Source organism: Vombatus ursinus, unplaced genomic scaffold (genome assembly GCF_900497805.2).
Source record: "Vombatus ursinus unplaced genomic scaffold, bare-nosed wombat genome assembly UNPS02011334.1, whole genome shotgun sequence".
Lineage (NCBI taxonomy): Eukaryota > Metazoa > Chordata > Mammalia > Diprotodontia > Vombatidae > Vombatus > Vombatus ursinus.
Window position 1 is genome coordinate 2,339,468 of NW_020951112.1, and position 27,676 is coordinate 2,367,143.

At 46.2% G+C, this 27,676-nt stretch overlaps 1 protein-coding gene across 3 annotated transcripts in view; it reads right to left on the reverse strand.

Annotated features, from left to right (window-relative positions):
• UTP20 (UTP20 small subunit processome component) overlaps positions 1 to 27,676 on the reverse strand; it is a 107,626-nt gene that overhangs the window by 52,897 nt on the left and 27,053 nt on the right. For all 3 annotated transcript variants that reach the window (XM_027855762.1, XM_027855761.1, XM_027855763.1), the window contains exons 16-26: positions 25,655 to 25,805; positions 23,342 to 23,404; positions 22,741 to 22,899; positions 18,916 to 18,992; positions 15,240 to 15,319; positions 12,160 to 12,397; positions 9,212 to 9,409; positions 7,115 to 7,205; positions 4,554 to 4,639; positions 3,157 to 3,282; positions 143 to 309 (exon numbers count right to left, since the gene is read on the reverse strand). In XM_027855762.1, coding sequence (XP_027711563.1) covers positions 143 to 309; positions 3,157 to 3,282; positions 4,554 to 4,639; positions 7,115 to 7,205; positions 9,212 to 9,409; positions 12,160 to 12,397; positions 15,240 to 15,319; positions 18,916 to 18,992; positions 22,741 to 22,899; positions 23,342 to 23,404; positions 25,655 to 25,805 — 1,436 coding nt within the window. The remainder of the gene's footprint in view (positions 1 to 142; positions 310 to 3,156; positions 3,283 to 4,553; positions 4,640 to 7,114; positions 7,206 to 9,211; positions 9,410 to 12,159; positions 12,398 to 15,239; positions 15,320 to 18,915; positions 18,993 to 22,740; positions 22,900 to 23,341; positions 23,405 to 25,654; positions 25,806 to 27,676) is intronic.

The following is a 27,676-nucleotide window of genomic DNA, read 5'->3' on the forward strand; positions in this document are numbered from 1 at the left end:
GCACCACCCTGTCCCCCAGAAGGAGAGGAGGAGGCCACGATGGGTCAATACCACCCTGTCCCCCAGAATTAAGGGAGGCCACGATGGGTCAGCACCATCCTGCCCCCCAGAACGAGGGGAGGCGGCCACGATGGGTCAGTACCATTTCTGAAGTGCTTCACGGGCTCAAACAGCAGGTCTAAGAACATGTGGACCTCCTCAGGCGATGACCCCGCCAGGAACCGCAGGACAATCGACATGCGCGTCCCCGATGCTGACTTGCCCTGAGTTTTACTTCCAGTCTTGTTTTTCATGCGTCCGTAAAGAATTCTACAAAATCCAAAGTAAAAGTGGTTAATTCTCCACCCATCCACTTCACAATCTGTTGTAATGAAATTCCTTGTACTGGGTCATCATGGTCTAAATTACAGCAACCTTGCCTGACATTTTATACACGAGGAAACTGAAGTCTGAAAAACTTGAGTGATTTTCCAAATGTAATCAATCAATGGTAGAATCCAGAATAAAACCAAGATTTGCCAACTTCAGTCCAGGGTCACGTTTGTCAGGCTGGATACTGGGGATCTGGCATACTAAAGAAAGTACCTTTTGATAAATTATACACTCTCCCTGGGCCTACATTTCTCTATTTCCAATTAAAACTGATGAAGCTGTTAAATATTATCACAGTCAGAAACGCATTAATTATGTTACTATTATCCTTGACTTCCAAAGAGTAAAACTTAAGAAAATATATGCTTTTATGCAACTGATGGAACATGACAAATCCTACAGATTATCAAAAAGAATTTTTTAAAAGGTAAATAAAACAATAAAGGCAGCGGGTGGAGCAGCGCTGTGTATCAAGAAGCTATGTACCTGTGAAGAACAGCACAGCCCTGAAGGGGAAGATCAAGCTAGAGAGAAAAAGGAGCAATAGCAGGGTGAGGGGCGTTCCACAGACCTCCCTGTCAGAAGGAGGAAAGAGATGATGACTTCTGGAAAAGATCCCAGAACGGGCAGAGAGGCTTAATGCAACAATGATGGAGGACTCAGATTATCTGGACAAAGCTAGGGTTGTATCTCTTCTCTGAACAGAACAGCTGATGACATCTTTGACTCAGGGAGAAGCAGCCACAAGGAGGGCTGTCCTTCACCTTTATCAGATTTAGGCCAATGAAGAGAAACTGATGTGAGAGAAAACGAGTAGCTGTCTCCACTCTTCCCCTGCTACTGAGGACAGAGACATTCAGAATGTATGAGGAGTACAGAGCAAAATGGTTAAGAGGGAACTGGAACCCAGAATAAGTGAGCTGACAATAAGAGAGCTCATAGCTTAACTGCATCCTTAATGCAAGGACATGCAGCGATAATTGCTGAACTACTATCAGGGATCTTTGAAAAAATTACAGTAAATGGGTAAATGAATATAGTACTAATGAGACTAGAGATGGGCAAATGTGGTCCTGATTCTCTAAAAGGGGAAGAAGGTGAATGGTTCAGAGGACATGTCGTAACAAATTTGACTCTGGTTTAAGGCGAAAGTGTAGAAATCACCACGAAAGACACGGCACACTTAAGAGATGGTAAGAGTGATCAAGCAGAGGCCGTTTCAGCTCCCTCTCCTCCTCTTCCCTCCCCACCGAGTGACACTGAGTCAGGGGCTGCTGCTGAAGGTGCCACAGACTCTGGCGCCACGACTTCTGGAGCGAATGTGAATGAGGAAGTCATCTAAGCTTTTAATGACGGGAAGGCAAGGAAACCTTCTTCACGAGAGGAGGCAAAAAGAAAGCCATTCTCTCCTACTGAAGCAAGAGGAAGCGTTCCTCATTGTGAGTGTGGCATGAAGAGACTCTGAGCTGGGGCTAAGCCTGCTGGAAGGAAAGCCGTGAGGAGGCCGAATGTATGACAGCTGAGTACTGGAAAGGCTGCCACGTGGAGGAAGGGAGAGCCTTTCTCTGGGCCCGGGCTCAGCAGGGCAAATGGTGGGAAGACAAAGAGGCAGGTCTCCTAGGTCACAGGATTCAGAGACGGAAGGGACTCTAGGAATCCTCTAGCCCAGCAGGTCTTCATCTGGGATCCACAACCTCTTCTTCTTGTTTGCAGTACTGTGATAATTTTATGTCAATATAATTGGTTTCTCTGGAATCCTGTGTATTTTATTTAACGCACTGATAAATATGATTCTGAGGTCCCTGGGTTTCATCGGCCTGCCCAAGGGGTCCAGGAAGCAAGAAAAGATTAAGGCCTCCTGCTAGCCCAACCTCTTCATGTTAGAGGAGGAGAGTGAAGCCCACGTAAAGGTGAAACAACCTGCTGAAGACCACAGAACCAACTACAGCGAAAGGTGGGAATTGAGCCTGGCTTCTCTCTCCCAATCCAATTCTCCTTCTGCTCCACCGCCATGACTGTCCCCACTGGTGAAAGAGATGGGTGTTGGCACTTCAGGAAGAAAATCTCACTCAAAATGGTGTCTGTTCAACTACACGACAAAGAATCCAGAATAACTGAACTCAGTAACCCCAAACTGTAAATGACCAAGGGAAGAACTTCCTACTGACAAAAGCCCCCAGAAAAAACAGAAAGCAGCTGGCGCAAACTGGATTCAGGCCAAACTGGTCTACCAAGCGTCATAACAGACTCGAAATGGGCTAGCAACCTGTACCTAAAACAGTACCAGCAGGTTACAGAAGACGGGACACAGCAACTGCTTAATGAATGTCTGCTGATTCCTCTAGGAGAAACTGGATGGGCCCTTTGGAGGCTGGTACAGAGGAGGCACAGGCAGGCACGAGCTGGATTCAATGACCTCTAACGTCCTCTTCAGCCCCAAGAGCCTATGGTTCTGAGGTGAAGACCACAGAGAAGTCTTTCTATGCAGAAGTCAGTGCAGTCACTAAGTGACAGCCCTATGATAGTATTACTAAATGTCAACCAGTATTGCTGGTTGAGGGGTCAGGGAGAGGAAACGGATGGAATTAGACCTGTAATTTCACTGGCGTGGGGAACTTCCAGAGAGCAAAGTCCCTCTAACAAGGCAGGTGGGCATTTTGGCCTTCCAGTACATAGCCTTAGGGAGTGGCCTGAGGCAGCAAGAGGTTAAGGGACTTGACCTGAACCCAGGTCTCCCTGACTCTGAGGTTTGCTTTCTATCCATTATATTTGTGGTCAACATACCTCAAAAGAACTGAAAAGAGATCAGCTCTGTGAGCTGTTTTCACAATTGTATTCTCTTCTGAAATGCTAAAATGGACAATTTCTTCTTTAAAGCTCTTGTCTTCCAACAGCCTCTGCAGATTCTCCCTGTAGATAACAAACACAAAGCAGAGCATTAAGTGATTTACCGTCATAATTTCCACAGCTCATGAGCCTTACCTTCCCATAAAGCAAGAGTAAAACTAGCAATATTTAACATTAAACCAAGACAAGACATCAGAGTAGGAATTCTGGGGAGGCAACTAAGGTGTTTAGTAACCAACAACAGTCTTTATTTATGTTCTGACATGATTGTCCAAGGAAATCCTAGCAAGTAAACCTGTTTTGTCTTTGTGTCCCCTTTGTGCACTTAGCAACACGTCCTGTACAATGAAGTTACTTAATTACTACTTATTGAATTGTTTATAAATAAAGACATATGAATAGACTCTAAATGAAAACAGTATCTGCTTGCTGTGAGAGGGAAAAAAAACCTGAGATAAACTGCAACTACTATTTAATAAAGCAATGGTATAGAGGATTTCTTCTCTTCAAATATTTAAATTTTTTTTTCATCTAGACCTGTGATTTCATCAGTGTAGGAACGCAGCTCTGAAACTAATAGCCCCACCGAGCATGGTGTGGCCTAGGGAAACGGCCCCACAGTGACTACACTGACAAGAACGGAAAGGACAAAGAACCACCAAAACGGAACTCTGTGTCATTATAACGAAGAAAGTTAGCCCCAAAGAGCTGGAAAAAGACATTGCCCTCCATTCTCTTCAGAGGTGGAGAACAGTCAGACTTGATCAATGTGCTGGCTGGCTTTCCTAAAGTGTTTCTCTCCAGCCTCCTTTTAAAAATCTTTATTACAGGAGAGAGCTTAGGAGAGGGGAGAGGTGATGTAAAAAAAAGAGATCAATTTAAAAATGTCTTTTAAAAACACTGCCCGGGGCACCAAAAGGCTATTGACCCAGTGAGGGTCATACATCATTATGTATCAGATACAGAACTTGAACCTAAGTCTTCCTAACTTTGACACCAACTCCTATTTGATTTTTTAGAAATTAATTCACTAAGATTTAACATTATTTTATCAGGCATTCATTTTAATATTTACATGGAAAAGGTGATGATACACACTTCTCTATATAATAACCTGGTTTTTTTTGCTACTTTTTTATTCATGGAGAATCTTAAAAAAAAAAAAAGAATTTTTATTAATGAGATGTATTTCTAGCTTTTACCTGTACCTCAGAGGCCAAATTCCCCTTCTATTTGAAATGAACAAATGTTTTCCTATTTTGAAAATAAAAATGAGCTCTCCTACACAGAAGGTTAACGTCAGACTGCCACCCTCCTGCATCGCCCCCACTTACTTGTAGGGCAGAATATGGGGGTGCTTATATGTCATGATGCACTCCAGGGCTATTTTTTGCACATCTTGTTCAGGATGCAACAATAACTAGGGATAAAATTTTATAAAATGATCAAAAAAGGCTAAAGTCATTTATGTAAAACATACATTCCCCCCTCCCACCCAACCTGGACCTCTAATTTCATCTTCAGGGGAACTCCTCCCACCCCATAAAAAACATCCATAAATAACTGCCTCAGAGCATCACCTGGAGCTTGAAGCAGTCATACCACTTGCCCATACCAACTGCTAAATACAGAAATTCTCCTTTTTTTCCCCAAAGCTGTTTCCTACCTCACTTTCATTTGCTAGAAAGAATATGAGTGGGAAAAGGAGTCAGGAAGGGAAGAGTTATTGAAATAAAACACAAAATTCACATTGCTGTCCCACATCTACAAGTCATTTCTGATCCGTCCTCCTAACCGCATGTGCAGAAAGTCCCTGACCTTGCAGGGATAGGCAAGGGGAGGGATCAGAATGGCATCTTCTCTAAGGTCATGCTGATAATTAGGCATTCAGAACTCCAACTTGGAAAATATGGTCCATGCTCCCCATTTTAAGCAAGAATTAAGTAAATTTAATGATATTCAGAAAGTTCAACCTATTAAGAATCTACATAGAAAAACACATTTCCTTGGGGTTTTATAAGGGCATCCAATATGAAATAAACCTTCCGATATGTCTTTTGAAAGGGCTTGAAAATCATACCCTACAATGGAATTCCTTTCCCATCTCAATTCATCAAAGTCCTTTTAAACAGTTCTAGAAATTTCACCTCCACCAAAAACCATCTCTAACTAGAAAAAAATAAGTTGCCTTTTTCTTTCTCCATCTATGGGCCATGCTATGCATGTTAATTAATTATTTAATGTTTAAGTCAGCTACGTTTCATTTAGTTATCCAAATTAATGCCTTCAGAATATAAACTCTCAGGTGGAATAAAATACGTTATATAATATGACTGCAATGGTGGATTATTACATGGGTGGCTTTGTGGGCCCTAAGAAAGGAAAGTGTTGATCCCTAGGAGCCAGGATAGGTTCACTAAGAACAAATCACGTCAGACTCACTGTAGTTTCTTTCATGAGGAATAGACTAATAAACTTAGACTTAATATATGTGGATTTTAGCAAATCCTTCCACAAGGTCTTTAAACATCCATAGGAATACAATAAAGCAATGTGAGACAGATTATAACAACAATAGCATTTGTATGAGACTTTACAAATATCATCTTATGTGATCCTGATGATAACCTGGGAAGAAACTGAGTCTGAGAAAGGTTTAAGGGACTTGCCCAGGGGCACAGAGCTAGTATAAGTGTCTTAGGCAGGATCTGAACTCAGATCTTCCTGACTCCAGTTCCAGTACTCTATTCACTGCATTGCCTCATTAAGGCTAGACGTTTTAACTGATGGAAAAAGCATATGCCAAGACTACTGATTAATGGATCAATGCTAACCAAAGGGGATGTGTCCAATGGTATAACACAAGCTCTATCTTCAGCCCTGTTCTGTTTGACATTTTTATTAATGACTTGGATAAGGACGGAAAAGGCACATGTGGGGAATTCACAAACGGAAGAAGAGGTAGCAAGACAGACGGACAAAGAAAAGGGTTGTGAAATATCTTGGCAGTGACAAAAAGAAGGGCCCATGTACATCAAGGTATTTCTAGCAGCATGATTTGTAGTAGCAGAGAGCTGGATACAAAGTCAACGCTCCTTGAGCAGTGAATGGCCACACAGACTTCGTGGCCCATGAATGTAATGGAAAGTTACGATGCTGTAAGAAAGAACTAAGTGAATGAACTTAATGAACACAAAAAAGCTCTTCAATCACAGAAGGGCCTAGTGTGCGAAAGAAGGACCAATCAGGCTTACTTTTTGGTCCCCAGAGAATGATTAGTAACAGGCCAGCAGGAAGCAGGAGCGCAGCTCACTATGACGAACGTCCTACCATCAGGCCATCTGGGAATAGAATGAAGTGCCTGCCTTGGGAGGCGAGAGGCCCCTGTCTCTGGAGGTGCTCGGGCTCAAATTCAAAGCGCTGTCGACGCCAGCTGCTACCACTGTTTCCATATCTGACTCCCATTTCTACATGGCGGGAGGAGGAGCATATACCCAAGGTGTCACAGACTGGACAAGAAGCTGAATGACATGGCCTCAGAAGTCCCTTTCAAGTCACTGCTTTTGAGTTCTAATGTCAAGCACCCATGGCACTAGCGTCAACACTTCTAATGACTCCGCTCACCAGCTACACCGACTTTTAGGCAATGGGAGTGAAACGCTCACAAAGAAGTGCACGGAGGAGGAGAAGGGGGACAAGCAGCACGGGACAGGGCCTGGAGTCAGGAAGGCCCCAGTTCAAATCCCTCCTCAGGCACTTACCAGCTGGGCAAGTCACTTAGGTTCTCTGGGCCTCAGTTTCCTCAGGGATGGGTTGGACTCAGTGTACCCCGAGGTCTCTCTCTTTCTGCTTCAAATCTAGACCCCTATGAAAGCCATTAACTCATCTTACTTACCTGCAGATATAGTTCATATAACTGTGATTCCAGATATAAGGACCGAGGGTTTGAAAATTTAGAAAAAACCTGCAGGTGAGCAATTAATTGCCTAAACAAAAGAAAGAAAAAGAATGAAAAAAAAAATTAAGCACCACTTACTCAAAATCTCACAGTAAGAATAACAATGTGACTTTTTAACAGCGACCCCAAACACCCCGATCCCAGCTGTAACGCTCACACAGCAGCGGGTCTGTGGTACCTCTGCGCAGTTCTCTTTCGGCAGGAAATGCCGCCAGCCCTGCGCTGCTGTCTCCTGACCCGAGGCGCGCTTCTGGGATTCTGAGCTGACACCCCGCATGGGGCCCAGCCCTGCAGTCAGTTGGAGCACAGCCCCAAGAGCTCCTCAGAGGAGCCAGGGGCAGTCCACCCACACAGGGGAGAAGATGACAGCAGCCTCTAAGAGCCCCACATACAAAGGCAGAGAGGAAGGGCACCATGCTTCCTGCTTGGCCCCAGACTACAGAACCAAGGACACGGTGGGGGAAGATGAAGGGAGCAAAGACCAGTGCAGAAAGTCCCCTTCGCTAGAGGTCTTCAGGGTGACTACTTACTGGTAATGCTATAGAAGGGACCCATGGTCCAGAAGAGGTCTTAAAATTTTTTTTTAGTATGATGAACTTGAAAAACATCAAGAATCATCAACATTTCCAAATCTCTATTCCACACAGCTTGGACACTTTAGAAGTACAGAACAAATTCAATCCTCTAGTTGTGCAGTTGCCCTGCTCGTCCCAGTCTGCCCTCTCCTGTCTGACTAGATGAGAAGGAAGCGGGGGGGCTCCTCTCTCGTACATGACTCGGGATGAGGGTGGCGGGACCAGACCCCTTTTGGAGGAAGAATCTGACTCTTCCTTCACCAGGCAAGCACAAGGTCCAATAAGATAACCGGTTTCCCTACTCAGGGGCTGGGAAGGTTTATTTCCCTTGAGTAAGGTGTAATTCTAAAGCTGTTTTAAATCCTATCATCCTTCCCACCCTCGCATTAAAATCCTTAGTTTGAAAGGAAATTTCTCTAGCACAAATCTCACCCCGAGTGTGAAAATATAGTTGTCAGTCTTGAAAACCTTGATGTATTTTGTTCATCTATTGATCAGTAAATGGGTACTTAAAGGTTTTAAAAATACTTTTACTGATGCAGAGTGAAGTCAGCGGAACCAGGAAGACATTGTATACAGTAATATAAGTACTATACAATGATTAGCTGGGAATGACTTAGCTACTCTCAGCAATGCAACAATCCAAGACAACTCTCGAGGCCTCATGATGAAAAATGCTATCCACCTTCAAAGAAAGATGGAGTCTGAAAGCAGAATGAAGCACTGTCTTACTATTCTTGGTTTTTTCGATCTGCATTTTCTTCTGCAACATGGCTAATATGGAAATATTTTGCATGACATACATTTTGCATATGTATAACCTATACCAAATTGCTTGCCTTCTCAGGAACGGGGAATTGAGGGAGACAGAGAATTTGGAACTCAGAATTTTAAAGAAGGAATGTTAAAAACTTTTGCTTACATGTAACTGAGAAAAAAAATAAGAAAAATGCATTTATTTAAACAACCATTAATAATTTCCTTTAAACATCCTCCATGAATTAATCTTAGAGGGAGCTAAGAGGTTCAGGGGATGGTGTTAGACTTGGAGTCAGAAGGCCTGAGTTCAAATCCTGCCACATAATCACTGTGTCACCAGGGACAGTTCTCTTCACCTTTCTCGACTTTGGTCTCCATATCTATAAAATGGGGATGATAATAGCATCCACTTTCTAGGATTGTTTTGAACATCCAATGAGCTAAATAAAGTAAGGCTCTTTGCAAACCTAGAAGTGCCATATGAATGCAGGCTATTCTCATCACCTTGGTCCCTAATGGCCTATAGTTCAGAAGTAACTTTATAAGCAACCGGCCGTTGTAGAGAGCTCATGGGGAAACACCGGAGATGAGCCCAGGGGCCCCGGAGAGCCTGGGTGCATCTGCACCCCTCCCTCCGGTGTGGCCGCCTCGTCCAGAGGTCCTGTCCAGCTCTAGGCAGAGGGGCCCAGGAAGACCTTACTTGGCTGCGGCTCTCCTGGTCTTCTTCTTTCGGGATCCAAGCAACAGGGTGTCGTCAGCCAGCTCCTCCCCGTCCGCGGCTCCCTCGTCACCCTCCATGGGCGCCCCCTCCTCTCTTTCCTCTTCCTGGGCCGCGCTGCCTTTCTTCAGAAGATCCTGGGTGGGGGCTACTTGATGGTCGGCTGGGTAATACTCCTTGCTGGGGGTGGGGGAGAAAGCACAAGACACAAAGGGTTCGAATCGTCCACTGCTCTGGACGGTATTTCCAGCCACCGCTCAGGACGACATATCCCAAGGTGGGTCCAGCAGAGCTGAGACAGTCCACGGGACGGGGCAGGGGACACGGGAGGAAACGTTCGTGTGTGAGGGGCTGCCCCTCTAAAACGTTAAACACAAAACGATGCACCCAGTACCCAAACAGGCTTGATTTTCTCTCCAACATCTCAGCTGACTTCTTGGCCTTCCTGCCTTGAGGAGATTGGCTGACATAACCAGACACACGGTGTTTAGCCCAGAGAAGATGGAGGAGGGATACGATCACTCTAGCTCCGGGCACGGGAAAACGTATCATTTGGAGGAAGGACTGGCCGGAAATCTTCTTGGTTACAGAGGGCCCATGGGGAAGCAAAGGGTGGAAGGACAGGGAAAACATGCTTATCTAGGAGAGGGGGGTGGGAACAGGCAGCCTCAGGAGGGGCGGTCAGCGACCTTCCTGCCAAAGCATGGAGGAATGGCACTCCCCAGGGGTCTCTCGCATAGGCCCACGTGGCTTAGAGGACCTTGGAGGTCCAGCTCGGAGGCGCTGTGCTCCTTTCATAATCTCTTCCTGCTCAGGGTTTGTACTGGCACATCAGATTCAAATGCCTCCCCACGGCCAGCTAACCCAGTCCTGCCCGGTTTCTTGCCCTGGCTCTGAATTCAACATCTCTGGGCTGGGGACCTCCAGCCAGAGGGAGCCTTCATGGGGGCAGTAAACTTCAGGAGAAGTACACAGGGGGATTTCAAGCCTGAGCTGATGGGCTGAAGGGCCTGATGTTCAGCCACTGCCTCAGCTTCTCCTCCCTGCCTTGTGTCGGGGACTGAGCCCCTCTGTCTCTGGGGTACAGGCCAGCGGTCTTAATAGCCGCCTCACTGGGGATCTCCCTACCCAGAGTGTGGGAAACCAAGTGAACTACGGCTCTTACACTAGAGACTGATTCAGACGCCACCAGCTTCATGGCAGCTAGGGAGCACCACAGTACACAGAGCGCCACACCTGGAGTTGGGAAGATCTGAGTTCAAATCCAACCTCAGCCACTTCCTAGCTGTGTGATCCTGGGCAAGTCACCGAACCCGTTTACCCCAGTTCCCTCATCTGTAGAGTAGGGACAATACCAGCACCTCCCTTCCAGAGTTGTTGTGATGATCAAATGAGATAACACTTGCAAAGCACTCTACAAACTTCAGAGCACTTATATAAATGCTGGTTGTTATTATAGTTGGTGATATTTTTCATGCAGCCTTCCAAGTGTTGTGTGCACTTGTCTCGCTCACTACTCCTTCTGCTTTACTTATGACTATAAAGCTCTTCAGTAAAATGGAAGCCCCCTGAGGGCAGGGAATGTTTAATTTTTATATTTGTATCCCCAGCACGGTACCATGCACACCGCAGGCACTTAATAAATGTTGCGTTGACTAAATTAGTACCAGGAGGCAAATTACCCAACCCCAGGATTCCCTGGACATGGCAGAATCACACTGACTTTGCTTGGCCGCAGATTTCACCATGACATGAAGCCGAGAGGGCTGTCGAAGACGTGGCTCAGAGCAAAGAGCCCTGGGTTTGGGGTCAAAGGACCTGGGTGGGAATCCTGGCTCTGCCACTCACTAACTCTGCGGCCTGCAACAAGTCATCAGACTCCTCCAGGCCTCAGTTTGGCCAGCCGCAGAAAGGGAAGGCAGAACAAGAACACTGAAGGTCGTTCCACTTGCAAACTGAAGATGGTGATCAAGGTGAAATGCGCCTTCGCCACCTTCCAAAGGCAGTTCAAATGCCAGGCCAGGCAGGTCAGAGAGGCACTGATGGGCCCAGGTGACCTCAGGAGTCCCTTCCAGCACTGACATTCTCTGTCTCTTAAAGACACTCTTTCCTCTTCCTACAAAACAGACTTTACAAAGACTATACTTTGGGGGTAGCCAGTGAAGTTCTATAGACCTAAAGGTAATTAGGTTCAAGAAAAATTGAGCTTCATCACTGGCTACAAGAACCGTTTAGAAGAGACTTGGAAGATGATGCTGTAGAGGACAGCCATGGTCTCCTACAAACTACTTCTTGGAGCCAATGCTAGAGACACAATTTAGTAGGCTGTGTTTTTGTAGGCGCCACGCTCCCAAAGAGTGGCGGATGAGTAATAAAACAATGAACAAGAAGGCAGGAAAACTCTCGACCGCGGTGGGGAGAAGGGCTCTGCCCTGGGAGTAAGAAGGTCTGGGGCCTTGGGGGTACATTCTGACCGGCCGGGGTCACCAGAGGAGGCTTTCTTTCCATCTTGGGCAGAAGATGGCAGATGATGAGACACAAGCAACAAGGCCTTAGCAGAGGACACATTTATCAGGCTCTATAGACCGTTACTCGTGTTAAGATCTAGAACTTTAAGTTTCACGCAGCTTGTGGGCTGATTCTCAAACAGTCCCGTAGACAGAAGCAGGAGGACAAGGTCATAGGACACATTATGAGCTGAGCCGTGGAGCTCAGAAGGGATTTGTCTAATCTCCTCATTATTTAGAGCTGAGGAAACTGAGGCTCAGGGATGGAGACAGAGCCCAAGATCCCTCAGGCGCCAAGTATCTGGTTTACAAGACTTAACCAATACATTCAAGCGCTATCACCAAGCTTTCCACCCTGCCCAGGGAGTCCTTAACATTCACAGAAAATTCTAGGAACAGACCTCAGGAGGGAGAATCACTTACCTGATAAACCTCAGGAAAAGAGGGGAAAGTTCCCGGGACCGGGGCTCAACCCTCTCCGGGAATTTTGCCAGGGCCTTCCAGAGCAAAAAGCGAAAGTTGGTGTGGTCCAGCCTTTCCCGACAATCGGTTCTTTGTTCCAGCTGTTCATGATAAAGGGCGCCCACATCTCCTGAATCGGTCTTCTCACCACCTTTATCTCGGAGATGCTTATCTCTGGAATCATTTTGCAGTTCCTTCTCTGTGGGAGAAAAAGAAAATGCACAGTGGCGCCAACAAGAATCAGAGATGACACTGTGACATCTCTTTTCCCTCTTAAATAAGAAACACGAATAGGGCACATATGGTTGGATTTAACCACAAGATGACAGTTTAAGCTGCTACATCCATCTTGTACTTGAGGAGCATTTCCTTATTTTTTTGGGCCCTGACCTGTAACTTCACTGGTAGAGGGAATTCCCTATGGCGCACTCCCTCCACCAATGCAGATCAGCAACTGTTGAACAACTTAAGCATCTCAGAGAGCTGCCTGGGGCACTGAGAGGTGCAGTGACTCACCCAGGGTCATACAACCAGGTCAGAGGCTGAATCTGAATCCAGACTATGGGACTAGCCACTACACTGTGGCTACCTCCCATGTAACTCTTAAGCCAAACCCAACTTAACACAAACAGAAGACCAAAAGCCATTCCCTAACAGTAAACGCTCAAAGGATAGAAAGTTTTCAAAAGAATTACAAACTACTAACAACGACATGAAAAAATGCCCCAAACCACTAACGATAAGCAAAAAGTAAATCAGAACAACCCTGAGGTTACATCTCACACCCTGCAAACTGGCAAACATGACAGAACATAGGAATGCTAAATGTTGGACAGGTTGTGTGGAAAGACGAGCACACCAGTACATTGTGGGTGGAGCTGTGAACACGTCCAACCACCCTGGAAAGCAATTCAGAACTGTGCTAAGAGGATGACCAAAAATGGCCACACTCTTTGACCAAGAAATTCCCCTGCTAGGCATCTATCACCAGCAGCTCAACAAAAAGAAAGGCCCTATATGCAGCAAAATATTTATAGCAGTATTTTTGCTTTTTTACTTTACTTTTCTTACAAAGTAGGTTTCCATCAGTTAAACAGCAGCTAAACGAATTACAGCACACGAATGGAAAGAATGATTTCTGTACTGTAAGAAAAGATAAATATGATACATTCAGAGAATTGTGGGAAGATGTCTATGAGCTCATGACGAGTGAAGAAAGCAGAACCAGGAAAACAAAAAAAAAACCAATGAGCAAACAACATAAATGGATACAACAACCTCAAAACAAAGGAAAACAGGGGGCAGCTAGGTGGCGCAGTAGATAGAGCTCAGGCCTTGCAGTCAGGAGGACCTGAGTTCAAATCTGACCTCAGACACTTGACACTTATAGCTGTGTGACCCTTGGCAAATCATTTAACCTCATTGCCTAGCAAAAAAAACCCCCCCAAAACCAAAAAAAACCCCCAAAAACCCAAAGGAAAACAAGTGTAACATAATTATAGAGCCCAAACTTGACCACAAAGAACAAATGTGAGAAGGTGCTTTCTGGCATTTCATTGAAGAAGGGGGGGGGGGACTATGGGGGCAGAACACTGCATATAATGTCAGACTTTTAAGGTAGTTTTGAATTTTTCCACCTTCTGTTTTGGTCTTTGTTATAAGGGGAAATGGAGTTGGGATACAATAGGAAATGCAGGCGATACAAAAACATGAAATGCAAACAAAGCTATGCTTTAAAAATGACCACCCAGCCATCCCCAAGATCGCCCATATCCGTCCTCTCCTCTCTATCCCCACGACCCCCAGCCCAGTCCAGGCTCTCCTCTGACCTCCCGAGAGGTCAGAGCTTCCCTCCTGTGATACAGTCACCAGTTTTCCCACAACTATTCTTCTTGCTCTCTCTCCAGGCTTTCCTTCATACTGCTGCCAGAATAATCTTTACCACACATAGACCTGGAACGTTCACTCCTTTGATCAAAATTTCCATCAGCTCCCTACTGCCTTTGGAGCAGAATTCAAATTCTTTTGCCTGGCATTTGTGTGCTGTGATATATCAGTACAATTGCATATTATTGTTTAGTAAGAAACAAATAAGAGAATTTAGGAAGACAATGGAGACTTGAATCAGGTGACACAAAACAAAAATTCAGGAGAACATTAAACACAATTACCACAATAATACAAATGAAAAACAAACACAAGGAGGCAGCTGAACTCACAATAAGGGTCATAAGCAATACCTGTTCCAAAGAAAAGATAATGAAACAAAGCCCCCTGCTCTAGATTAGGAGGTGAGAAGAACTTGCATGCATTGCAAACAATTAAAAGCACAGTAAGTTGTGCTGGTTGGTTTTGCTTCGGTGTTTCCTTTGTCACAAAGGAGGGTTCTATTTGGGGAAGGATGCAATATTGTGGTAGGGAAAAAAAAGGGGGAAGCACCAATAAAACTTTGGAAAACACAATTCTGAAAGGTTTTAGTAGTAGAGGAAGCAGCCAGGTGATGTGTGAAAGCAGAGGACAGTGGAAAGAATCTTGCATTTGGAGCTAAGGAACCAACTTCAAATCCGGGCTGACACTCACTATCTCTATATGTCAGAGAGAGGCCTCTCAGTCTGTTTTTTCTTTTTCTTTTCTTTTTTTTTTTTTTGGCTAGGCAATGAGGTTAAGTGACTTGCCCAAGGTCACACAGCTAGTAAGTGTCAAGTGTCTGAGGTGGGATTTGAACCTCAGGTCCTCCTGACTCCAGAGCTGGTGGTCTATCCACTGAGCCACCTAGTTGCCCCTGTTTTTTTTTTATTTACAAAGTGAGACAGCTGGACTAGGTGACATCTGAAAGCCTTTTCAGCATTAAATCTATGATCCTAAGATCTTACGTGGGTTTTTTTGTGATCATGAATTAACTTTTAGAATAGCAAAAGAAAGCATTTCCTAAAAAGTGAACAAAAAACTGCCAAAGAGAATACAAAATACTACCTAAATTCATGAGTAAACAAACACGAAAACTAAAAGCTTTGAGCAACACTCAAAATAATGTCACCTACCAGCACGTGTAGCGGCTCTCTCTAAATGCTCATAGTAGACTTTCCAGAAGGCTTTGTTTTCCATTTCATTGGCATGGGAACTAGGAAACAGAACAATAAGGTTAGACAGGGCTCGATAGAAGAGTTTTAGGAGCCTATTGCAAGGAAAGGACTCCCAGAATTACAAGAAGGTCTGACAGACAATGAGGAGAGTGAAATTACTCTGAAGCCAGAGGGAGAAAAGAATAGTTAGGTGTCTCTTAAAATGGAAACCTGACAGCTTTAACCTTGGTGGGGATTTCTCCCCTAGGTTCAAATACACACAATCTATATGAGAAAAAAAAAAAATCATTGCTTTCTGGCCTGTAGTGGGAGTAAGAGCCTAATCACCAGCCCCCTCACTGCCAAGCTAGGTTAGTTCTTCCTTAAAAAGGTATTGAAACTCAACTGGCTCTTGGGACTGAAGATGGGCATTGACCTGGATACAGTACAGGCGTCAGGCGCTAGGCTAGCAGCATGACCACCCCTCAGAAGTTCATTCAGTCGCATCTCACCAGCTTTCCTTGGCCCGTGCTAATGGCTGAGAGGATTGCAATCGTATGTTTTTGTTCCAGTTTTGGACCCAAAGTAGCAGCTGCCCAGGCTTAGTCAGGCCCGACCCATTACACAACTGACTGTTCGTATGAAGCATGCCCTTCAAATACAAGAAAGGAAAGAAGCCACCTTCCAACAACAGTCTAGACTAACAGGTCAAAAGTCAGATAACTTAAAAGAACACTTGGCACCTGGAGGCACAAAGTGAGCTAGCTCACTGCTTGTGAGGTCCCATAACTGCCTCAGAATCTCCCTGCTTTTCACAGTCACCCATTTAGGAAAGAATTAAAGCTCACTTAACATGTATGTGCAAAAATAAAACAGAGCGGAGAAATAAATTCTGCCAAATTGAAAATTATTAGTTCTGTAAGCCTTAAACCACTACATAAATGCAAAACCTGGTATAATGATCTCACCAAAATCTACTTAAGTTGTCGATATGAAAAAAAAATAACTACTTAAGAATATTCTTTATGAGAATAAAGACCTGAAACCACTCACTACATAGTGAGAATTTCTTTTCCTTTACTGCAGAGATGGGGGACTCTGGGAACTACTACCCATACTACTGCTCTCAGACTCCTTTTCTCTAAATTCCTTTTTCTTTTTTTTACAGAACAGAGGCCTTCTGGGAATTAGGGAAAGGGGATGACACAAGAAATTAATGGAATAGAAAAATAACAATAGCGTGCATTTATATCGCTGTGAAGGTTTGCAAGCACTTTATATGCTGCCTCATTTGATCCTCCTAACAATCCTGCTAAGACAGGTGCTATTACTGTCCCCATCTCACAAAGGAGGAAACTGAGGCCAACTTGCCCAGGGTCATTCAAGGTAGCAAGAAAGAATTTTTTTTAAAGGGACTTTACGTTCTGATGAAAGGCAGTCCAAGTGGCTTCCTGTTAGGCTGAGGTTTCTTTTTGATGTTTATCTTAAGTCAGACCTAATGCTTTTAAATAGCTATGACTCAGCCCATAATTTGGGTGAAGGTTCACGTCCCCAGATGCAAATGATGGGGATATGTTAGGGAATACTTCAGTACATGACTTCATTAGTGGAGCTGAGTTTCTCCCTCAGACCGTGGCAGCTCACACCGTATTTGACTGACCAGAACCTTCTCAGGGCCTCCTCTCTGCCAGGTGCTGGGTTCGGCTTGTGGATGAGCTGGGTGAGGACGAGCGTCTGGTCCTCACTGTTTGGCGGCCGGCTGACACACTAGACTCGGGGTCTGTTGCCTTTTTTCTGTTTGCATGCCTTGGTCATGACTCGGAGTTCCATGTACCTGGTTTCCTTTCCACATCTATGCATTTTAGTTGCTGCAATTACAAAGCTGACTGTGGGAAGGGGTCCACAAGCTCAGCAGGGGGTGAAGGATGGAGACAGGGTGAAGAGACCCTGCCCCAAACTGTGCTAATGGAGAAGTTGTCAGAACTAGGGCTGGTTTCAATGAGTCTTGGGAACTGGACAACAAATGGCTGCTCCTCTTTCTAGAGCTTGCAGTCTCGTGTCCATCCACGCCTCGGGAGCCTTTAAGAAGTCAAGCACCTTCTTCTGCAGGATGACACTCCTGGTCCCCCCGGCTGCTGGTACTAGCCTCAGCCCCCCAAGACACCCTCACATCGCCGTGTGACTGCCGATCTATGCATCTGGCACATGCCTGGTACATGGCCATGTCCTCTCTTCCTTTAGAACGTGAGCTCCTTGAGGACAGGAACTGCTTCATTTTGTCTGTGAATATAGCGCTGGGCCAGGAGTCTGGCAGACCCGAGTTCAAATCCTGCCTCTCACATGTACTAGCTTGTGTGACCCTGGACAAGGTGCTGCCTGCCTCAGTTTCCAAAATGGGGATATAACAGCACCTCCCAACCAGGGTTGTTGTGAGGATTAATTGAGATAACATCTGTATAGCGCTGAGCACAGGGCCTGGCACAGAGTAGGTGTTCTAGAAATGCTGATTCCCTTCTCCCTCTCCCAGCACAGTATGTGCACATGGCAGACTGTGTGTTTGCTTCCTATTACCCCCACTTTACAGATGAGGACACTGAGACTCACAGAGGTTAGCTGACATGCCCAGAGCCACCAAACCAAGCAGAGCGAGGACTCAGGGCCACGTCTCGTCACTCTGAGGTCAGTCGTCAGGACATCCCGCTTCTCTCAAAATGGGGCAAACTCACTTGCAAACAGGCCGATTTCTGCACATGGACCCCCACACAAAGAGGTTTTTAAAATTAATTTGGACTGTTGCTAAAATTCTTTCCTTGCACCAGGTAATACCTTTAAAAGAGACTCTTCAGAAAACAAAAGGACTTTTTCAGAACCCATACTGCATCTGGAGTCAGAGCACTCTGGAGGAGAACCTTTGGCACTGGGATTTCCAGATCTCTGGAGTACTTTCTCATCTCCAAACAAATCAGAGCTGGAATAAATGACCTCTACAGTCTGCTGTGCCTCTGAGACGAGAGGATGGAAGGCTGAGCTTGAAGGAAGACACAAGTTCAAATTCTCCTTCAGTCACTTAACCTCTCTCAGCCTCAGTTTCCTCACCTATAAAATGTGGATAATAACAGCCTCCACCTCCTGGGATTGTTGGCACAAGAGAATATTTGCAAAGGGCTGGGGCAATTGGGGTTAAATGACTTGCCTAGGGTCACACAGCTAGTGAGTGTTATATGTCTGAGGTTGGATTTGAACTCAGGGTTTCCTGATTCCAGGGCCAGTGCTCTACCCACTGCTCCACCTAGCTGCCCCTGCAAAGTGCTTTCTATGTCAATGCTAGCTCTTCCTTTCACATGACCTTCACAACCACCCAGTTGACCCACAGTGAATGGGTAGTTATTAAGCCCCCTACTATGTGTCAGGTACTGTGTAAGAGTGACTTGAACCCAAGGCTTCCAACCCAGGACGAAATTCTTCCTCCAATGCCACAATGCTGGGCAATGGTCACTCTTCTAGATGGGGCTGCCTTTTCCTTTGCAAGTCCCCTTAGCCTGGTTCTTATTCCTTTAGCAGTGACACCAGCACACCAAGAAACTGAGCTGTTCTGGCTGCCCCTCTTTTCACAGCCATTTCATGATAATTATTCCCCCACGTATGCCACACTTACGCGATGAGTTCAATAATGGGATCCCAGAGGACGCTGAAGTTAATATACAGCATGCTGAGCAGATAACGGAGCGGCACCTAGGGACACACAGAAGGGAAGTCTGAATGCTGGCCGAGGTGGACAGAGAAGAAATCCAGAAAACATTTGAAAATGGGAATTAAATGTTTAAATATCCATGTTTCTCTTTATCTTGAATATTCAATTTTGAAACTGCTAAATTTCACCGCCAACAGTTTAGAAAACTAAGTTTTAAAGCTAACATGCTACTTTTTCTTTCAAGAGGAAAAGCCACAGGACGAGGTACTTCAGGGTTACGATGCATCTTGGAGATAAAGATGCTCAACTACAGAATGTTCCCTCACAGCTCAGAATCCCAAATGCAGCTACTGTCTGTTTGAGGAGAGGAGGAGGAGGAGGCAAAGGTCGGGACCTGGGGGTTGATCAGTGTCGGCAGCGCCTCCCAAATGCAGACTGGCAGGGGCTCCAACGAAATCTTCCAGAACTGACAGCCTGGCATGCAGAGAAGGGACTGCCCAAGAGAATTTAGTCAACGGGCATTCAACAAGCACCTGGCACTACGCACCAGGTCCTGTGCTCAGCGCCAGGGACACAGAGACACAATAAAGTATGTAAGCAGAGGCAGCCTCGAACCCAAGCCTGCCTGAATTTGACCCCAGCTCTCTGACCACTACAGTGGAGAAGAGACAGACAGAAAGATGAGATAGAGAGAAAGACACAGACATACAGATGGAGAGACAGAAAGACAGACCATAAACAAAGGTAAAGAGATTGATAATGACACAGAGAGATATCCAAAGACACATGATAGAAAACAGACGTGCTTATATAGGGATTTTTAAAAAGAATTAATGAGGACTTTTCATTAAAAGGGGCAGCTAGATTCTCAGAAATACAAAGATCAAGACAAGTATGAAGGACTTATGATGAAAAATGCTAACCACCTCCAGAGAAAGAACTGATGGAGTCTGAATGCAGACTGAAGCATATTTTTAACTCTGTTTTTCTTTTTTCTGTTTTCTTTCACAACACGACCAATATGGAAATACATTTTGTATGACTGCATATACATACTTTTATCAAACTGCTTGCCTTCTCAATGAGGGGGTAGGGGAGGGAGGGTGGAAAGGAATTTGGAACTTAAAATTATAAAATAAAGGTTAAAAATTGTTTTTAAATGTAACTGAGAAAAAATAAAATATTAAAATTTTTAGAAGGAGGGGGGAAGGCAGCTAGGTGGCACAGTGGATAGAGTGCCAGGCCTGGAATCAAGAAGACCTGAGTTCAAATCTGGCCTCAGACATGTAACCCTGGGCAAGTCACTTTACCCTGTTTGCCTCAGCTTCCTCATCTGTAAAATGAGCTGGAGGAGGAAATGGAAAACCACTCCCGTACCTCTGGCAGGAAAACCCCAAAAGTGGCCATGAAGGGTTGGACACAAGAGAAATGACTGAACAACAAACTTCATTAAAAGGCCCCATCAGCTCTGATCCATGGCTTACATTTGGGTATAAAGGCTGCACCATGCTGGATAAGGAGATTCACCCCACACGTAAAAGTCTAAATTCTGGGTGATCAACAGAGTGTGAGGCGTGGAAACTGAAGAGCCTGGAAAAATGCCGCCAACATGAGTCGGGACTCGGGGCTTCCCCAAACCAGTAAGCCAGTTTTCTGGCTCCCCAAGGAATGACTGTGGTACCCCAAGTAATAACAACAGCTGCCATGTACAGGCAGCATGACTACAGTCCTCCATCAATCCTCTGACTTGGTCCCAACATAAGCGAACAAGGAGGGAATGACTAACTGGTTCCATGTGCCTCCACCCCAAGTCTCTCGGGTGTTTGCTTTACCCACGTCCTCACATCTGGTCTGGTTTCAGGGCTCCCCCTCGTCTCCTTCCAGGAGAATGGTGGCTTCCCGAGGACAGGAGCCACTGGCAGGCAGCAGGTGCTTAATAAATGTTTGCCGAACCGAGATGAACCCTGCCAGTCACAGATGTCATCCCCTCCCGCCTCTGGGATCTGAGGGTCTCCCGTCTATGGCCAAGCACTCAGAACACGAGCACACCCAAAAAGGAAGTGACCCCACAGACAAGGAGCATCTGGGAAGAGAGGACAGGAACTTACCTATGTGAGTACACGCAGAATACACACAAGGTGAAAAAAAGGTGGTTCAACATAAGAGAAGGAAAGAGGGAGAACGCAAAGAATCAGGGCCCGGGAAAGGCTGAGCTGGTCCTTGAGCTGCATCTCAGAGAAACAGAGAGATTGTCCTCAAACACTGACTCTCTCTTCGGTCTCTGTCTCTGCCTCTGCCCTAGCTCAGCCCCATCTGCCTTATGGCACGGCACTCTCCCCACTGCCTCCCAGCGGCCCCAGAGGGTGCCCACAGAACACCAGGCACACAAAGGCTCTTCCACACTGGGAAGCCTCGCAGGCTAGGCCCAGGGATGGTCAGCCTGGTGCGTCTGCTATCCGAGGACCAGCCTGTGTACGGCGTGGGGCTCATTCTTAGCCATTATCCCCAGCCAGCTGATCTCACAGCCACAAGGCCGACCACCATGGAAAACAGTGCCAGTCCAAAGCATGGCCATCGCCTGGCACTCCCACAGTCTTTGCTGGGTGCCTGCTGCAAGCCAATGTATCCCTCTCACTGGATCTGAGATTGAGGAAACCCAAGGTCCGCCACGGTACCCCAGCGACTGTGTTGCATTCAAAAACACTCCCCAAAGCCAATGGCATATTTACAGCAGCACTTGTGATGGTAGCAAAGACCTGGAACCAAGGTAGATGCCCACCTATGGGGGTCAGCTAGACCAGTGGAGGTGTGTGAATGTAATGGAACCTCCATAAGAAACCATGAATGAGAGGAGGACAAAGAAGCATGGGAAGACTCGTGAACTGATGCAAAGTGAAGCGCAGAACCAGGAAGCCAACAAACCCAGCTACGATAATGCAAACAGAAAGACCAATGAGCAATCTAAACTGAGTGTGGCCAAATCATCATGAACCATCCCTGTGGCAGAGAAGGTGTCTGAGGAGGTACCCCTTGATTCTTGGCAGAGGTGGGGGGCCACAGAGGTGCCATACATCATGCAGTGCCAGACTTTTAGGATGTGCTGGTTGATTTTACTAAACTATTTTTAGTTCTTTATTGGAAGGGATAGGTCCCTGGTAGGCAAAAGAGGGGAGGGAGCAGATACTGTGGGAAATGTAGGCAATGTAAAAAAAACGACATCAATAAAAAGTCAACTTAAAAGAAAATACTTGTTGAACTAGCCAATGCTCCATAGAAGAGCTAGTGCACAGCAGGGGGACTTTCAGAAGCACTCCCATCTTTCCAAACACCTGACTAATTTTGCTGGTCCGGGTACATCCCTGCACAACGGAGCAGAATTTCTGCAGCCCAACTCTCAGGCTGCAAATGAGCTCCCTGTGCTATGCAGGCTGGTCCTCAGACAAGAGGCCAGGCCAGCCCAATCGGGAAGGCCGTCCAGCATGGCGGAACCTTGCCAGGGCTGCTGTTCTGTGGGCAGAGGCTGAGCTCGCTCCCTGCACAGGCAGCATCATTAGACAAGGAGTGAGCTTAGTAGAAGAACTGACTGCCCATTTCCCAGGTCAAGCAGCGGGAAGGAAGAGGGTGAAGGACAGAGGGGTGGAAGGTCTGGTGGGCAGACAAGCCCCAGGGATTCCACATGCTTCCAGATGTTTCAGGGTCACGAGGGCAAGTTACAACTTTTATTTCCAGATCAGCCAGTCTCCAATTCCCAGGCTGGATGGACGGACACTACACAGACACTGCCTTTACCTCACGTAAAGGCCCAGTAGGAATGGACGCCTGGACCAAGTCGTGTCTCAGTTTTCTCAAATGCAGAAGCTTCTCTCGATAATCATTCACAGTTGCTGGGACAAGTTCGGCTTGTAGCAACGTGGCAAAGATGGATTGCTGTTCCCCTATCCCATCATCCTAAGCAAAAACAAATTTATTTTAAATGTTAAAAAGCAGCATTAGAAAAGTCTGGGTGATGTAAAAATACGAGGTAACAATAAAAATTTCTTTGAAAAGTGATAGACATTGTGATCTCCCAAGGCACTTCATATTTCAAACAAAAGCATTTTAATTTAAATAAGCAAACAAGAAGGAAAAAAGGCTAGTCCTCATTATTCCCATTCACATCACAGGATTTAGAGCTGACCCACACCTTCATCTCAGAGAGAGAAGGCAACTCAGACCCAGACAAGTAACTTGCCAAGGACACACAGGTCACCTGAACAGGTAAGACCTGGGCCTCAGACTCCAACTCCAGGGCTGCATTACAGGGGCAACCCAACCCTCTTATGGATAAGTGAAGAAAAGCAAAATAATAGCCCAGAGCCACTGAAATCACCGGGTGAAGATGCTACGATACCTCCATCGCCTCGGGAAGCTGCACCTTAAAGTGGTTTAGGATTCTTATCGTCAGAAGGCGAATCTGATCAAAAGGAAGAAAAAGAAAAAAACACCAAGGTCAGCTCTAACTTTAAGCAGTTTTGGGCAAACAGCACAAAGCTTCTAGCGGGTGGGGCCTGTTTCATCACAGTGCCTGGCAGAGATGGCACCAAGGGGCACATAATAATAGGAACTTTACTGCTTGCATTCAGCACCAAAGAAAGGTGCTCCTGTGCCAAGACCTCCTGGAGCTCAGCTGATCCTGCACCTGAGGCCCATGCACCCTCTGACACAGACGCTCACACTGATACGGCACTTTACAGTTTACCAGGAACTATCTTCACGAGCCTGTGAGGGGGAGGTCACTGAGGTGTGATCATGCCCAGTGTGCAGGTGAAGCACCAGAGGCTCAGACTGGCGAGGTGACCCGCCGAGGGTCACACGGCTAGAGTCACAGAATCTCAGGGACCCTCTGATCCAATCCATGCCCAAAGGTAAACTCCCTACGACAGAGGTAACGAGAGCTCTTCCAGCCTTTGTCTGAAGATCTCCAGTGAGGGCAGACCCCAGGCCTGCGAGGCTGAGGGTCCAGCAGCCCAGATGGGGGCCATCGGGTCCACTCCCCACCCCACTGTTCAGAAGCAGCAGCCCCTTCCCCTCTGGACGGCTCTACCTGCTAAGAGGGTCCCCCCTTGGGCAAGTCTAAGTGTATTTGCCATCTACCCAATGCTCCGGCTCATGATGCCCGGGCAGCCAGGGACGGAGCCAGAACTCCAATCCCACCTCCTCTCAGCCGCGCCCCGCTGCTCCTTTCTGAGAGGAGGTCAAACAGCAACCTTCTCTGTTCAGTTTACTCATCACCACCAGCACCAGCACCAATAGAGCCCTTCAGTCAGCAAAGTGCTGTCCATATCATCTCATTTGAAGTCAGTGCTATTATTATCAGTCAGTGATAATTCTACAGGTGAGGAAACTGAGGTAAACAGAGGTGAAGTGACTTAGGGTCACACAGCTATCACAAAGTATCTGAGGCAGGACTAGAATACAGGTCTTCTTGACTCCAAATCCAGCTGTCTATCCACTCAACCATCTAGCTGCCTCTAAGAGTCATCTATGGATGATCTTTAAAGGAAATGTATGAACTGATCATTTAAATAAAACTCTGAAACAGCCACACTCAATTTTTCTTGAACTTTGCTAAGGGCTCTTTGAAAAAAGCAGGGGAGGGCTCTGCTGTACTTTGAAGGAAACCCTCCTCCCAAAAAGAACTGTTCAGGGTCATCTGCACTGGGAACTTGGGGGCTGCGTCCCTCCAGGCACCAGAGGGTGACACAGACCTTCCTGAGGGGCAATGGGGAGGGGCTTCCTACCCGGCTCCCCACAGCACAGGCTGAGAAAGCAGCAGTGGGGTGACCGGACCACCATCTCAGCCCGGGAAGGCATGGTGCTTGCCAACTCGTGGGGAAACTGGCCAGACGGACAAAGAAAGGGCTCCCCTCCCACTTGTTCCGGGCACTCAACATGCCTGTTCCCGGCCCCCATCTGACTCAATATCGTCTACAACTTGTAAAGCTTCTGTTTCTGCTGGGCCAGACCCTGATGGTCTCTGCCCTCTCCAAAGCCTGCAGAAGCTCCCTCCTGCCTGCCAAACAAAACCTGAACTGGTGAGCCTGCCATTCGAGGCCCTGCAAAGCCTCCTTCTGGGACACTAGTTACCAGCCCAAGGTCAAAAAGGGAGTCAAGGTCAGAGGGGCAGGCCATGGATCCAGCTCCTCAGACTTTAGACTTCCAGCGACAGGGAGCAACCAGGTGATGCCGGGTGCGTGGGGGCACTCTGTAACTCACGAAGACGCCCCCCACCCCAATCTAAGCTCCTCATCTGATTTTGTCTTTGCAGCCCAGTGCCTCACCCGGAGTAGCTGCTTCACAGTAACAGTAATGAGAACAAGAACAGCACTGATGGAGCACTTTAAGGATTGCAAAGCCCAAGGATAAATAACTTTCCCAGGGTCATTTTTTTTGTGCAAACACCATTTATGAAGTTGCTCCTGCTTGTAAAGCCCCAGACCAGGTGGGGAGGGCTAAGGAATCATCTTCAAAAAAGGGAGACGTGGTCCTTGGTGTCATGGAGCAGATGGGAGAGATGCTGACTGCTCTCGGGTGTTCCTGGCTCCAAGCCTAGCACCCTCTCCATGAGGCCACCTCACCTCCTAATCTGGGGTAAGGAACCAAATGCACTCTATAAACAAAGCCATACAAATCCAGCTGAGGAAACAGAGCAACATAAAATTACCTTGGACACACCGGTGGAGATATTTGCTTGCAGGCTGACAAATAAGCTCATTAAAGTCTCCTCGGCTAGAGGTTCTTTACAGCCGAACAAGGACAGTCGCTGATAATAGAGGTCGGCCAGCAGCAGGACAGAAGGCTCCTCCGGGAGCATCCTGAAACGACATCGCTATTCAGCACCTTCTCCATCAGGCACAACGCTGTCCCTGTGGGGGCCCCCAATGGCAGACGATGACCAGCGATGACAACAATGGAGACACAAATTCAGACATCAGATGAAGGCTTCTCTTTGCACTTAAAACCAGAGTCCCGGTATCGCTGAACTGAGGGAAACCTTCAAGGTCACCTGGTCTACCTGTCTACAATTCAACAAGCATGTACTCCTTATTTGAGGGAACTGGCCCCTGCCCTCAGGAGCTTCCATTCCATTCCACTCAGAGGAATTGAGGAAATTAAAACCTAGAGAAGCTATAGACTTGCTCCACATCACACGGTTAGGGAGGGACAAACCCGAGGCCTCATCCTTCCTTCCCTGCTCCACGTTGTTTTTGCCAGATCACACAGCCTCACTTAAAGTGCACTCACAAAAAATGGGGATGCTAATGCACCGCTGGGGGAGTTGGGAACTGGTCCAATCATACTTGTGAACAATTGGGAACTACACACAAGACTATAAAACTGACCCAGCCATACCACTACTAGGTCTGTATCCCAAAGAGATCAAAGAAAAGGGAAAAGGACCTATGTGTACAAAAATATTTACAGCAGCTCTTTCTGTAGTGGCAAAGAACTGAAAACTGAGAGGATGCCCATCAGTTGGGGAATGGCTGAATAAGTTGTGTTGTATGATTGTGATGGAATACTACTGTTCTGTAAGAAGTGACGAGCAGCAAACTTTCAGAAAAACCTGAGAAGACTCATATGAACTGATGCAAAGTGAAGTGAGCAGAACCAGAACACTGTACACAGTGACAGCAATATTATACAATGATCAACCATGAATGACTTAGCTATTCTTAGCAATACAATGATCCAAAACCAATCCCAAAGGATGTGTGATGAAAAATGCTGTCCACTTACAGAGAGAACTGATGGAGTCTGAATGCAGATGAAAGCATATTTTTAAACTATTTTTCTTGCTTTTTAAAAATTTTTGGCACCTTGGAAATGTGGTTTACATGACTTCACATGTATAATTGACATCATACTGTTTGTTTCCTCAATGGGTATGAGAGAGGCTGGAGGGAAAAAACTTGGAACTCAAAATTTTTAAAAAATCGATGTTAAAATAAAGTATAATTAATTAAAAAAAAAGACCCACTGAATGATGTCTGAATTTCTTGCTAGTCTATGAAAAACATTTGAAAGATGTACAGGAAAAAAAATTATACTAATTTAAGACCTTTTCTTTAATACACTATATCCTGACACACTGTTATTTTTCTTAGACAGGGACAAATTGTTGCATGAAATATTGTGCCATATTACAGGGATGTCCTCGAATACAATTCACATGCCTACAAAAAAAAAGTACACCCATTAACCACAGAGGCCAAGTGGCAGACTGAATGGCCTCCAAATCAGGAAAGCCCCGATTCAGGTCCTACCTCTAATACTTTCCAGTTGTGGAATCCTGGGTAATTAGTCACTGATTTCTGTACTCCCAGGGTCCCCTGATGTGTACCAGAGACTTTTGTCCTGAGAACAACCTCATGTACGAGGAAGGCGTGCTTAGCTCTTAAGGAAATAAATCACAAACACATGCAAACTCTCGGGGGAAAACAAGCCTGGAAAGGATGCTCAGGCAGGCAAAGCCACGGTTCCCTGAAACACCGAGGCCAAAGACGGCAGAGCCCGAGGAACTAGCTGTTCCCCTTCCAAAGACGACTTCCACTGAATCCACCTGTAACATGGACAGCCTTGTGGTCCTTTCTCCAAACACAATCCAAAAACCTTGGACACTGACTTCCCCCAGCTCATAACAATAAATTTGGGGGAGGAAGTGGGAATTCACAGTAGACTGGCA